This window comes from Nesoenas mayeri (genome assembly GCF_963082525.1).
Source record: "Nesoenas mayeri genome assembly, chromosome: 16".
NCBI classification, from domain to species: Eukaryota; Metazoa; Chordata; class Aves; order Columbiformes; family Columbidae; genus Nesoenas; species Nesoenas mayeri.
The window spans coordinates 9,470,584-9,485,336 of record NC_137562.1 but is presented as its reverse complement, the minus strand read 5'-3'; the positions used below and the strand labels follow the sequence as shown (position 1 = coordinate 9,485,336).

The 14,753-nt window shown below is 51.9% G+C and overlaps 1 protein-coding gene across 1 annotated transcript; it reads left to right on the top strand.

Annotated features, from left to right (window-relative positions):
- Positions 1-1,974: 1,974 nt before the first annotated feature.
- On the top strand, positions 1,975-14,323 carry EEF1A2 (eukaryotic translation elongation factor 1 alpha 2; the record flags this gene model as incomplete). The annotated part of the gene is made up of 7 exons (XM_080354839.1): positions 1,975-2,118; positions 5,760-5,939; positions 6,995-7,291; positions 11,132-11,282; positions 12,643-12,899; positions 12,986-13,220; positions 13,933-14,323. The coding sequence occupies 7 exons, from the start codon at positions 1,975-1,977 to the stop codon at positions 14,058-14,060; spliced, it is 1,392 nt and encodes a 463-aa protein (XP_080210965.1). The 3' UTR covers positions 14,061-14,323.
- Positions 14,324-14,753: the final 430 nt, after the last annotated feature.

Sequence of the window (14,753 nt, the reverse complement as noted above, 5' to 3'; positions counted from 1 at the left end):
TTGAACAGACACGGAGATGAGATTCTCAGGGACATGGGTTAGTGACAGTGTTGGGTTAATGTTTGAACTTGACGATCTTGAGGGGCTCTTCCAACCAAAATGATTCTATGATTCCACCTTTTATCTTTCCACCTTCCTCCCAACCCTCTGTCTTCTATCTTACTGTCTCCCTCTGACCTCTGCCGTCCATCCACCCATCTTGCCATCCCCCCACCTTCCACCCCTCCATCTCTCCCCCACCCCTCCATTTCTCCCATCCCTCCATTTCTCCCATTCCTCCATCTTCCTGCCATCCCTTTATCTCCCATCCTTCCCCATCCCTCCATCTCCCACCCTTTCGTTTCTCCCATCCCTCCACCTTCCCTCCCTCCCAGCTCCGTCTCCCTCCTCCCCCCCCCTTCTTCTCCCTCCTCCCTCCTCCTCCTCCTCCCCCCGGCGCGCCTCCTCCTCCCCCGCCCGGTACCGCATTGCCGTAGTGCGGGGGGGTCGCTGCATTGCGCTGTCGCCGTCAATAGGTGGGCCCCTCCCGGGGAGATAAAGCCGCCGGAGCCCAAGCTGGCAGCCTCTGCCGCCCCGACCGCTGCTCCGGTAAGAGCTCCAGGACCCCTCTGGGCGGGATGCGGGGGGGAACCGGGCTTTGGACGGGGGGGAAAGAGGGGTCCTTCCCCAGGGGGTGCGGCGATTGGGTGAACCCCACCTTGTGCTGTATGGGGTGGGGGGTACCCCCGGGTAGGGAGGGAGAGGATGGGGCTGGGCCATTCCTTCATCCCGCAGGTGCCTCTGCAGGTGGGAAAGAACCCGCTGCTTCCCCCACCCCCAGCATTTAGCTCCTTAAAGAGAGAAAAAATCAATAAAATAAATCCCCGTTCTCCCAGGTGCCCCTGTATCTCCCACCCTGGGTGCTGGGGGTGCCCCCCGGGGCAGAGGGACCTGCTCCTGGCGTTTGGGCATCTCAGCGGAGCTGCAAAATGTCCAAATTCATGTTCAAGGACAGGGAGGGACGAGGCAGCTGGGACTCTGCTGCCCAGGGAGGCTTTTCATGGGGATATTATTGCCCGCATGACCGGATCGCTATTAGAGCAGCAAACTCCTCCTGACCTCGTTTAGTTTTATGGGCAGATTCGCAAAATTGGATTTTATTATACGTCAAATTAAAGCTCCTAATTGTGCAGGGTTTGTGTAGCAGAACCATGGTAACGCTGGGAGATGCCAGAACAGCTCCCCGGATCTATCGATTTGCGCTTTTTGCTTCCTCCCCCCGTTTCATCCAGATTCATGACACCAAAATATAATAAACCCCCCCACTGCAGGCTCAGCCCGCGCTGCCCAGCTCTCGGCAGCCCCGCTATTTGCAGCCCTGCTCGGGGGGAGCGGGCGAGAGCTATTTTTGTCCGTCCTGTTTTGCGGACACCATGTTGTCACCCAAACTCTATGTGGCTTGGGAGGGCAGCATGCAGGGATGGGCACCCACAGCTCCTCCCAGGGCACCCACAAGATGGAGGAAGATGCCCTCAGTTTTGGAAAGAGCGAGAAGGTGGCAGGAGCATTCCTGAGCTGGAGAAAGGATTTTTCCGGGGAGGAAGGGCACCTTTGAGGCAGCGATGACGTAGCTCTGGGAACTGGGGGTCTCCAGGAGGGTGAGATGCTGGAAAACGTGGCATCTCGCTGCAACTTGGAGGCTGTACGTGGCAGCCAGAAATAGCCCGGCTGGTCTCCTCCGGGGGCGAGCTGGCTCCAGCCCATCTGGCAGAGCTGCCAGCCCAGGCCAGGCACCCCCAGCTGCGATGGGGCTCGTGGTCCAGCAGGAAGGTGGGGCGAGGGAAGGGGAAGCATCACTGATGGGCTGGGAGGGTGCTGTCACGGGGGCTCTTTTGACCCTCCTGCCTCTTTCTCCCCACCTCACAGCCTCCCCAAAAACGCAGCCGCGTTCCCACAGCCCTCCCCAGCACCGCCAGCCCCGCGTAGCCCACCAGCATGGGGAAGGAGAAGACGCACATCAACATCGTCGTCATCGGGCATGTGGACTCTGGGAAATCCACCACTACCGGGCACCTCATCTACAAATGCGGGGGCATTGACAAAAGGACCATTGAGAAATTTGAGAAGGAGGCTGCCGAGGTGAGGAGACCATTCCCCCGCCGTGCCCCCTGCCCCACACTCCCACCCACAGGGATGCTCCACGTTGATGCCCCACGGGCAATATTCCCCTTTTCCTGGTGCTGTCCTTCTCGTTCCTTCTCTTTCTCCCTCTGTCTCCATCTCTTTTTTTCCCCTCCGAATCTTCCCAACTCCTCTGATCTGGGATAATCGGCTGTTTGGGCACTCACCACCCTGTTCTCCGGAGCTGGGGGGCTCCCTGCCGAGGGCTTTTAATGAGAGCAGGGGCACAGTGAGGTCTGCAAGATAAGCTTAGGGTTCTGCAAGAGCCACAAACTGTGGTGCCTCAGGGCATGAAATTCCCTCTAAATATTGGGCATGAGGAGGAAAACCTGATAATCCCTCAGTGGTTGATACAGGACTCTCTGATTTTCACTCCGAAACATCTATTTCCAGTGCCTGCTGGGGACAAGCATCAGCTGGACCACTCGTTTGATTCATTTGGTTTAAAAACCCTATTCCTTTTTTTTTCCTGAAGCATATGGTCTGGCATGGAGCTTGATTGGTAGCCTTTAATACAGAAAAGCTGGCATGAAACATGAACATTTAAGTTAAAATCTTTTGTTTAACGCTTATAATGATGGTATTTGGAGCAATTTAATAGTGCACACATTTAGCAGGCTCTCCCTCACCACCCAATACCTATAATGTGGCAAATAGAGAGATTAAAGAGGATAAATAGTCTTGGGGAGAAAAATGTGAACTGGAAGCTCTCAGAAATTAACGATGGTAAATTCTAGAGAGGTGGGTGAGCCAGGAAAAGCCTGACTGTGTTATTGATAGGGCAGATCTGCTCTCAGAAGATGGCTTGTCGTCATCGTTACAGGAATCGTTAATGCAGATATCCCTCAATTTATTTATTTATTGTTTTTCCCCCCTGGACAACATCCCACATTTCAATGCAAAATAAAAGGGTTTATAGAGCTGCCACTCTCAATTAGACATTTTGCTGTCTGTCTGTCTTAACCCTTTGAATATGCCAATAGCATCCAAGCTAAACCACTCATTTTCCTGCCTCACTGTCAGCCCTTTTTTCCAGCCCTTACACGAAGGGTTCTTTCCCTCGTACAAAACGATCTCTTTCCCCCCTGCTTTAAAATGATCGCTGATATCCCTGCGTGCATTTCCCCAATTTACCTACAGATCGGAGATGGTATGATTAGGTTATTGTAGATGTGATTGCGGCTGTTTTAATTGAACAGACACTTTCACTGACTTGCCGGAATACTCGGGGACTGGGAGCTGCTATTAATAGCCTATTGACTGAGCTTCCAGACTCCATTTTCTGGTGCAGGGCTGGGGAAGGCTTTTCTTCCATTAGGTGGCATTCGCAGGAAATGGAGGCCTGTGTGCACCCAAAAAACCAACAAAAAAACCCCCCAAAACAAACACCAGGGTCTGATATTTTATTTTTAAGAGAAAAGGGCAAGGATTTTTTTTTTTAATTATATATATATATATATATTTTTTTTACTTGAGGGCAAAGGTAACAGTATCTCCTAAAGAAGAGTTGTTCTATTTAAAAAAAAATATCATTGTTTGTGGTCTCCAAATAGAAAGCTGTCCCTCCGCTGGGGTTTGATGAAGGAAAATCAGGCTGTTCCTGACACTGAACAGGGAAGGTATTGTGCAAAGCTCGATAATACCCTGTTTTTTTCAACAACAGCTCTGGGTAACTGAATACACCCCATGAAAGGAGGGAAACTGTTTGCTAAATAAAGGATCTCATTTGTCTTCAAGCTACGTATGTTGGGGGGGTTTCCACACAAAATGACTGGGTTTTGTGTGTGTGGGGATGCGGGTGCCCGTGATAAGGTGCTGATTCCCACTCAGCCCTTGCAGGAGATCCAGGGTCTGCTCTGTGCCTCAGTTTCTCCATCCAAAAATAAAGGAACAGGCTGCTGAGTGAAAAGCTGTGCTATTTGCTGATTGACTCCTGCCTGAAAATTACCCATTACTAATGCCTTGCCCAAAATGCACCACCGTTCCTTGGTGTATCTCCACCAGCTCCAGCAAATGATGCCCCGCCCTTGTCCCCCATTTCCATGCTGGAAAGGGTTAAGCTCCCAGCTGTTTGCCTCCTCACTAAGCCCGATGCCAGGAGGATGCTCAGCAGCAGAGATTTGATTCTGGATTTTTACACCCCCCCCCACTGCCCTTCCTGGAGGTGCGAGAGCTCCCAGCTGCCCCATGGGGATGGAGCATCACCCCTGAGACTGGGTGTCCCCTCCCAGGAGTGGGGAGCAGCCCCTGCCTTTGGGATTTTGCCCATAATCCTCCAGAGCAAGCTGCAAAGTCATCGCAGCCCTCAGTGGTTACGTAAATGGGCCGACACTGTTAATTCCTTGAGCTGGAGCAAGGCGAGCCTGGGGCAGAGCAGCCCTGGGGCAGGACAGGTTCAGATGTGATGCTGCCTTCACCTTCTTGGTGAGGAGCATCACTGAAGCATTGGCTGCCTGCAATCAGGTAGTGCTTCCCTCTGGAGAAGTGATTTATAATGGGCCATAATGAATTTTATGCATTGATGCTCCAAAAGAAGCTGTGGTTGCAGAGAACATGAGGATGGATGGGAGTGAGATATCGCAGCTATGTCCTTGCACAGCAGTTAGAGCCCATTAAATCATCCACAAATGACCTGAATTCCATTTCCCATCTTAAAAAATGCCCCTTGCATCTGAGGCCAAGAGCTGATGATCAATGCACATTAACCCTTTGCTTTGACTGATCAATGGACACAGCATGGTCACCAAGGGGTGGTCTTCTCCTGCCATGTCTGCACGTTGGCAGGATCCCAGCCCAGACTGGGCTCACCACCACCATACTGGGGGGTGAAATCCAGCTGTCCCAGTGCCAGGACATCAAAGGACACTGATCCAAAGGAGACAGGGGTTCACAAGTGGCATCACACTTTTACCAAGGAACGTGCTTTATCACAGGACAGATTTACTGTAGCTGATGTCACCCAGAACGGTTTTGTGCATTATGATGTTGGCTGAGATTTTGGCCATTTGGCAACAACAGTTGGTCTGGCTGCGGCTCACAGGAGCTTTTTGTGTGAATTCACACACTCTGTGGCAAAAATCAATCACATTTCTATTCTGCTCATAGCAACCATCTCGCATTTCATTTTCTTTTAACCCATCTCCTCCTACACCCCTGTCACTTGTGAGGTCACTCATGCAGCAATGACCTTTCCTACTAACCAGCTGTCTCACCGATTTGGTTAATAGGTTAAAATGCAACACTAAGAAGCTTTCCACCATTGATGTAGAGTTCTGTAGCACCGTGATTTCCCAGCACCTGTGCAGGACCATGGCATTTCATGGAGTAGACCTCATGGGTCACTGGCTCCAGCTCTTGCCTATCTGAATGTCACTTCCAGCTTCTCTGCCATCCAACTGAGGAATGTGTTGAGAACAATATCTCCCTTCATCTATATTTATCAGTAAATAGATCATTGCTGTTGGATTTAGAGAATTTTCCCTTCATTGTTTGCAATGTGACCCTAGGTGAGCTTGGATGGCAACCCCTGGAGAGTGGGTTGCCAGCACCAGTGCCATGGGCTTGGATTTCTCACCAGTTCTTTCCTTTGTGTTGGTCAGATGGGGAAAGGATCCTTCAAATATGCCTGGGTGCTGGACAAGCTGAAGGCCGAGCGTGAGCGTGGCATCACTATTGACATCTCGCTGTGGAAGTTTGAGACCACCAAGTACTACATCACCATCATTGATGCACCTGGCCACAGGGACTTCATCAAGAACATGATCACTGGGACCTCCCAGGTGAGGAATGATGGCAGGGGCTGCTGGAGGTGGGAGGCTGAGGCTTCCCAGTGAGCCCAGGGTCATGTAGGTGCTCTTGGAGTCCTTTTGGAGGTGGGTGGCTGAGACAGAAGACATCAAGTGGCATTAAGCAGGGTCAGTGCAAGAGGCTGGGTAACACCAGGGGACCCAGCACACCATGGTCCTGCATCTCCCTGGGCATCTGGGAGAAAGGGCCTCCTTGGGCACATAGAGGTGATTTCTCCATCCCATTCTCCCTGCTTGGAGGAGGTGGGGATGAATCTGGCCTCTCTGGGAGGTGGATGCTATGACCTACAGGCCTTTGTATGAGGCTGTCTCCCATATAATTTTATCCTCAACCAGCTGAGGTATACAAGAAACTTCCAACAATCCCTTAGACTCCATGAGTCTCCTTCCCTTTTCTCAAACCAGCTCTGTTTGTCCAATAAACCACATCACATTGCATACTCCATGGTCTACCCTTCTAGGATAGGGCAGTTTCCCCTCACAACTGTACAGGACATTCCTGCATCACCCTGTGGTTGATGGGTGCTGGATGAGACTCTCTGGGTGCCCAGCGAGATTCATGTTGTGATGCCAGCTGGGCTGGACATGGCTTTCCATCAAACCCGTTCAGCTTCTGCTGGGGGCTCTGAGTACAGAAGTGAACCAAGGAACACAGTTTGCATGTCTGGAGCCTCCCATTCAAGGTGGTTATTTGCAAGACTGCAATAGGGTTTTAGATAAGGCTTTGGCTGTGCAGCCCCGGATGATCAAGGTGAGGTCCTAGTTAGAGTCATGCTACGTGGAGGGACCTATCCTGGTTTCCAGCCTGCGTCGCAGAACCTTTGCACAGCTGGCAAGTCTGAAATAACAGAGTTAGGTGAGTTTTGAGGTAGATCAGCAGGGCTAAGGGTAGCAGCTGGCAGGAAATCTGTTCAAGCCAGGCTTATTTGGAGTAGTGTTCATCTGGGACTGACTCAAAGTTCCCAGGGGTGTCACCAGGAACAGAGCTCTCTGGGGACAGCAGCAGTTCATTACCTCTCTCCTCCCAGGCTGACTGTGCCGTCCTGATCGTTGCTGCCGGCGTTGGTGAATTTGAAGCCGGCATCTCCAAGAACGGGCAGACCCGCGAGCACGCCCTGCTGGCTTACACCCTGGGGGTCAAGCAGCTCATCGTGGGCATAAACAAGATGGATTCCACAGAGCCCCCCTACAGTGAGAAACGCTACGATGAGATCGTCAAGGAGGTCAGCGCCTACATCAAGAAGATCGGCTACAACCCAGCCACAGTTCCCTTCGTGCCCATCTCGGGCTGGCACGGGGACAACATGCTGGAGCCCTCTCCCAATGTAAGTGTGTGTTGTGTTAGACTTTTCCCCACATCTTGATTATTCCCATCCAAGCTGAAGCTGATCTCCATGCTCTGAAGGCCATGGGCACATTTCATGCACCCGTCGTGTGTAATGGCCCATGTTGCCAGCTTCGATGTGTTTGTCACGTAGCTCTGATTGCGCCTAGCCAGGATGAATGGGCCACTGTTTGTGGGCATGCTGGTTGCTGTACTGTGGCCAGACACCCCAGCAGCTAAGCACAAGCATCTCCAGATGATCTGCATGGCTTTGCTTCTGGGATGTGATTTGAAGGTTTCACATCGTCAGTCCCATGGTGGCATTAGAGCCACTCGCAGCAATCGTCACTCTCAGCAGGATGTAATGTGTGGTTTTAGCGCATTGTTTTCTGAGGGAAATAGCACAATCTGGTTACAGGCTTGGATTGATTCCCACCATGCAGCTGGGCTCCTGTGTGTTGGGTATCAGGCCCTCTTCCCCACTGGTGCCATATGCTGCTGTGGTGGCGACACGTCCAGCTCCACTGGACCTCACTTCTTGAGGTAGCCTTTTTTTGAGGAGGTACCAGGTTTCCCATGCCAAAACCATGGTTTCCTAGAACATCCGTTTGGAGCTGCTTCTTGTCCAGTTGATGTTTACAATGCCTCTTGGTGTTGGGGATGGTGGAGATACAGAGAAAGGATGCTCTGAGTGAGTCCTTGCCATTATTTCATATGACAGCAGGGGAGAAAGAAAAGCTTGAAGAAGGGCAAGGACTTCTTGGCAGACAAGCTGCCAATAACAGTTATGGGAAATTTGACTTTTAAGGGTGGTTTAGGACTTCACCTGTGGATTACAGGTCAGGGGTCTATGATGAGGGAGGCAACATGTGAGTACAGCAGCAATCGAGGGAGTTCAGGGATCACAAGCCTGAGCTTGAGGAGCACTGCAGTGTATGAAACGCAGCTCACAGGCTTGCACGGGAAAGGGGCTGTCTTGGAAGGAAGGAATTTTTGGGGTGCATGGGAGATTCCTGTCCCCTGCAGAGCAGACCTGGGGTAAAGGTCAACTGCGGCCAAGCCAAACCCAACCGCATGGTTCCTGGGGGCCTCAGATCAGACAGACTCCAAATGTCAGCAGCTGCTGGGCTGGGAAGATGATCCTGAACAATTCTCCTATTAATAGGTTGTGGAGGGGAGGCACTGAGCAGGATGGGGTTTGCTGGCCCCCTTCCTCTGGATGGGTCTCAGAGAATGTTTTCAATGTGATGGGCTGCCCGAGAGAAGGCAGGAGCCGAAATAACTCACTGCTCTGCTGTAAGGAGGCAGCTGCCTCCAGGGTGGGTCCCCAGGAGCTGCCTGAGGTGGGGAACTGGAAAGAAAACCTGGCCAGTGGTCTGGATCAGCATGAGCTTTGCTGGAGAGGGTGCAGGGTCCTCCCCATACTGTGATCCCCAGGAGGTTGCCTTCCTGCCTTTGCCAGCACACCGGCTTGGGACAGGCTTCTCTTTCCCGTCTTGCACCCTATCTAGGAAAGCTGGAGCAGCAAGCTAGTGTAGATCTCTCTCCTCTCATTCCTCACCTGAAAAAGCTCTGATTTTTTTCACTCGCAGTTTCTGGCAGCATTTCACTGAAGCACAAGGCAGTCAAGTGACTTGTCTGTCTGTCAAGGGACTTATCAGAAAGTGGGGATTAGAGCCATGACGTCCTAGCAGCTCCTGTCACCTCTGGGCAAGGGAGGTGAGATGGGATGTTGGGCTGGAGCCAGATCTGCATGGAAAACTCCAGCCCATGTCCCTGTTCTATAGCAGCCTGAGGCCAAGTGCAAAAAATTATGGCTGAACTATGCTTGCATCAAAATTTGACATTTGAGAGGCTTTGGCAAATGGGCTTTTACATGAAGTCAGTTTTCTGTTGCTGCAGCTGGCAGAATTGGGCCACTCAATGTGTTTTGGGAGATTTTTCACTCCGTGCGATGCAGCAACACAAACACGCCCATTCTGTGGTGCAATGGGACGTGGTGGCCCAGGGCTGCAGCCCCAGTGTTGGGGGGTGTGGGGTGGATGTGTTGGGATGCTCAGGGACTGAGTAAAATCAGAGAAAAGCGACTCGTCTGTAATATGCACATGGGGTGCAAAAGCATTGGAGCTCAGTTGTTATTTAGGGGGGCTTGAGCCTGCAGTTTAGCCTGTCTGGCTGCAGGCTTTGTTCGGATCCTGCTTTTGCCATAGGAGTGATGGAAGAGAAATTGCTCTTTGGGAAACAGATTTGGGGAATACATAAGAGGTGTTTTACTTGGGTGGCCTTAGGAGGCAGCAAAACCCATGGTTTGTGGATGCTTCTCAACCTGGGGGCACACTGAGGTTTCGCAGAGTGGATTTGCTCCCAAAAGGTGTCAAAGTGCATCTTTATCTGATTCCTGGAATGCCAGAAGTTTTCTGGATAAAGCATCAAAAGGAAAAAGGACAGCTCTGAGTGCCAGGTGGCACAGGGCAGAGGTTGCCATGTCTTCAGTCTCCAAATTGTACAAGGGCAGGGGGATGGGAGCTGTGGGGACATGAAGGTCTGAGTCACCATGTGCATCACATGTGGCTCCATCACTGTCTGGATGGATTTATCATTTCGATGAGCTGTTAGCCCGGCGCTGGCACTGGCTGCGTGATCTGGAAGGATCCCTCCGCAAAAGTGTCCCCAGGCTTCTCCTGCCACTGTCACCAAGGAGGGCAGTTGGTGTCAGACATGACCCTCCAAGGATGCTGATGGGGATGTGTTCAATGCAGGCTGAATTCCACAGATGGACCCAGCTCTTCCCACCTCCTTCCCAAAAGTGGAGCAGACTGTGGTATGGGAAACCAGCCTTGGCACAGCCATGTCCTCCAGGGATGGTGTGAAACTGGGGACACTTTGGGGGTCCTGTTTCACCCCCAGCCCCATGCCTGATGCACCGTGCCTCTGGTGTTGGAATCTAGGGGAAAAGCCACATCCATAGCATGTGCGATGGAGCTGGGGCATTTTACAGATGAGTGGGAAAATATTGTCTAAACCTCTCTGTGTGAAAGGGGAGTGATCTTGCAGACTCTGATCTCTGTTGTATCAGGGTTGTTTCAAACCCAGGACTGAATTTTTCTCATTAGCAAGCCCTACAGCTTCCAGATGTGCAGCATCACCCTGAGAAAGCACTGTGATTCCTTGCATCAAACCCTGGCCTCTGCTGAGCACATTTCCCTACCTCTCTGCCTCTTTTTTCACCAATTTTAGCTTCAAGGGGGCAGGAGCAGAGAGCATAGAGCATCTGTGAAAAATGATCCTGCCCCTCAGCAGCCCTAGTGCAAGCGCCAGGTTTCCACCATCCTCCCAAGCCAGGGTTTAAAAACCAAACGCTGGAGGGGTGATAGCAGGAGGGAGCAGGGAGAAGGGTCTGGCTGGGGCTTACCTCGAAGAAGCTCAGTTCCCAGGAGTGAAAGTTGGGTGCTTTGTAGCTGGGACTTAGCTGGAGACCTTGTGGTTCCTGTGCTGGAGAAACCTTTGCTGGAGGGCAAGGTCCCGGCAGCTGGTGCAGCACCTGTGAGTTGGTGTTGGAAAAGGGGGCTGTGAGTTTGCTGATTTTAACCACTTCCATTCTTTTTCTCCTGTTAATGAATGTTTTCCATGTTTCTAGGACAGAGGGGGGAGATTGAGCAAGGGGGTGCAGATAAGCATGTAGGGATGGTGAAGTAGAAAGAGCTCCTCATTCCTGAGGTAAAGCCAAGACATGGCTGGACCAGCTCCATGAAGATTGTCATGGTGGGACATCTCTGGGGGATCACCTTGGGATGCTGAGGTCGGGCACACTCAGTGCATGCTGTTGCTGCTCTCTTTCCAGATGCCTTGGTTCAAAGGCTGGAAGGTGGAGCGCAAGGAAGGCAATGCCAGCGGGGTGTCCCTCTTGGAGGCCCTGGACACCATCCTGCCCCCGACCCGCCCCACAGATAAACCCCTGCGCCTGCCCCTCCAGGACGTCTACAAGATTGGAGGTGAGCAAAAACCTTGCCACTGTCCCTCCTCCTGCTGCTTTAACCAGAGCCTTCATTCTCTGGGGATTTGGAAATGACATTTCCAGGCATTGGGGAACTGAAGAGATTGAACAGTGAAATCGTGAGATAACGTTGGGGAGAAGTGTTAGCTTCAGGGCAAAGATTCCATTGACATACCCAAAGGTGCCTGAGGACTGCAGAGGAGCAGCAGATTTGTGAGCTCTTCCCAAGGAACTGGTGATGCCAAAACGGCTGCAGATTCGGGTGTCCCAGAGGTCACAGCCAGCAGAACAAGTTGGAGGCAGCAAAAACGTGGCACCGATGAGGGACAAGGCTAGCGGAAAGAGCCACCCGTGAGGCTGGCATGTGCCAGCTTGGCCACAGTCTGCTCATGCTTCCCAAATGTTGGTGTCCATCACCAGCACCTCCATCTGCGAAGCTGGGCCGCAGCACCAGCCATGTAGGGAATGTTTCGACTGGCGCATCTCCTGTCCTCTCTATGATGGGGACACTTTTCTGAGCTATAAATACCCCTGAGCTCTCTAACCTGCTGGCAGCAGCGGGCAGCCCTGCTGACTCCCCGGCTGCCGGATCCGGCAGGTGCAGCCATTTCCAGCCCTTTTCCACGATTTCCCAAGGACACGTGTGCTGTAGACATCAGGCAGGGATTGAACATGGGTTTTATTATAGCAGGATTTTGAATGCAGTCTTCTGTTTGCAATGGAGATGAAAGACAGCGAGCAGGTCTGTGTCCTCCCCTAGCTCAGCTGGTGGAAAGGCAGATATGGTTTTAGCATTAGGCCAGTCCTTAGAGAGCAGAGACACTGTGGGAAGCGGGGAGGCAGAGGAGCAGACAGGTCTAGCCAACCTCCCCAACCTCTTTTCAAGGTTGTTTCTCTTAGTGGTTATTCACCTCACTCCAAAGGTGAGTTTTGCCAAAGTCTCCTGATGACAGGGGGTGTAAAACCTTCCCTTCATTTAATTAGCTGCCCTCATTTGCTGGCAGAGCTGGGCCTTATCCCATGGTGCTGGTGTGTCCATCAGGGATGTGGAGCATGTTCTACACACACTATGATGTGCCCAGTGCCCATGCAGGAGATGCCACAGCTCCTACAAAGGAAGAGCTTTCAGGGCACATGGATTGCTCAGGGCCTTCTGATTATGACATTACTCCTGTGGGTGGACTCATGGTATTTTTTAAGACCTTAATGTTGATCTTGCAGCTAAAAGCTGTATTTTTTTGGGGGGGAAAGAAGTAGGCATGGCCTTTGGTACAGACCACTGGAGATATTTTGCTTTTGCTGCAGCCAGGTTCTTGCTACAGGTTACATTTTGCTCTGGTCTGTCCTTGTTTCCACAGGGATTGGCACAGTCCCTGTGGGCCGGGTGGAGACTGGCATCCTGCGGCCCGGCATGGTGGTCACCTTTGCACCTGTGAACATCACCACCGAGGTGAAGTCCGTGGAGATGCACCATGAGGCCCTGAGCGAGGCTCTGCCTGGGGACAACGTTGGCTTCAACGTGAAGAATGTCTCCGTCAAGGACATCCGCCGCGGGAACGTCTGCGGGGACAGCAAGTCGGACCCACCGCAGGAAGCAGCGCAGTTCACATCTCAGGTGAGCAAAGCTGCTGGTGCCACTGCGCATGGTTTGTCACCATCCTCTGGCTCCCAGCCCTGCCCTGACACCACTCTGTTCGCCAGGTGATCATCCTGAACCACCCTGGCCAGATCAGTGCTGGCTACTCGCCTGTCATCGACTGCCACACCGCACACATTGCCTGCAAGTTCGCTGAGCTGAAGGAGAAGATTGACCGACGGTCCGGCAAGAAGCTGGAGGACAACCCCAAGTCCCTGAAATCAGGCGATGCGGCCATCGTGGAGATGATCCCTGGCAAGCCGATGTGTGTGGAGAGCTTCTCCCAGTACCCACCCCTCGGTAAGGGAATGGCTCTTTTGTGGTCTCCCAAAGAGGAGCATAGAGACTCTGTAGGTGTAGAACTCACATCAGATGTGCTGAGCCTCTCCCAGTTAAACTGGAAAGGGAGCTGAGCACCTTTTGTTGCTCCCAAACATGTTGAGGTTGCAAAATCTGACGCGTGAACTGTGTCAGGGCTGGTGGGGTGGGACAGGTTCTCTGCTGAGCTGGGGGGCTGTTCCCAAAGGCAGGGCTGGATTTTCCCTCTGGGATCAAGAAGATCTTTCCTTCCAGGTTACTAAACCCTGATAGTTTCTGGATGCAGAAACATTTCTCAGCATCCCCATCTCTGCCCTGAAACAGAGCTGATCAGGAGAAGAAGGAAGTTTGCTCAGTAGAGGTCACCTTGTAAAGCAGGGAAATGCCATGCTTTCCATGGATGGTGTTACACGTCTGGAAGCTTTAGCAACACCAGGAGCTTGCAGAGCAGATGTGATTTAAGCTTAACAAATAGTCATTTAAACAGAGGAGCATCAGGGCTAGCTTGGCAGCCAGAGCAAGGGTTGAAGGCTCAGGGTTCATTCCTGCAGGAACCTGTTCCAAGGGCAGGGGTGACAAATGGCACCATGAGGGGTGGGTGTAGATCCCACCATCACCCACCCAGAAGATCTCAGCCTTAGCGGGGACCAAGTGGCTGCGTTTCGCTCACATCCCCCCTCTCTCCACCCCTCAGGCCGCTTCGCTGTCCGTGACATGCGGCAGACTGTGGCCGTGGGCGTCATCAAGAATGTGGAGAAGAAAAGCGGTGGGGCTGGTAAAGTCACCAAGTCTGCCCAGAAGGCCCAGAAGGCTGGCAAATGAATCGTGGACTCCCAGTGCATCGCGCAGAAACCATCCCTGACACCAGGACGCTGCCACCGTCTCCCCCGGGCGCATGTGTGCACATCAGCTTGTAAGAGTTTATATGTCAACGACTGGATGCTCACCATTAAGGTCCAGTGGAAATTCTTTAAAAGGAAAAGCATGTTCCAGCGTTTGTGAGGCTTCATGTTAATTTTACCAATAAAACTGGTACAACATCCACAGTGGAAAAAAAAAAATAACAAACAAACAAAATACCCCAAAAAACAAACTAAACCAACCAACCCAAAAGGTGCGGAGCTTTGTGTGTGTGTCTGTCATTGAGAAGGGCTGGTTTTGATGGGCTTCCTGTAGTTCCACTTAGAACAGATGGCGGAGACAGGCACAGATGAGGCTGGGATGGAAATTTGGAGGCTTTGGAGGAATGAGGAGAGTTTGGCATCTGTATTCAGGGTGTCACTCAGTGCCCAGCTCTTGCCCCTTGACTGATGCAGATGTCCAGTCTGATTCCCCCAGCCAGGGGCTGCTCTTACAGCAGCCTGGGTTTTGATACTGTCTTTAACCTGCTCAACCTTCTAATATCAACTATCAGGGCCGTTAATATATTCTTTTTCCATACAACATAAGATTAAGTTAAATCTCTAAATTTATGCCATTTGAAGAGAGAAAATAGCATTCCCCATGCCTCCTGCA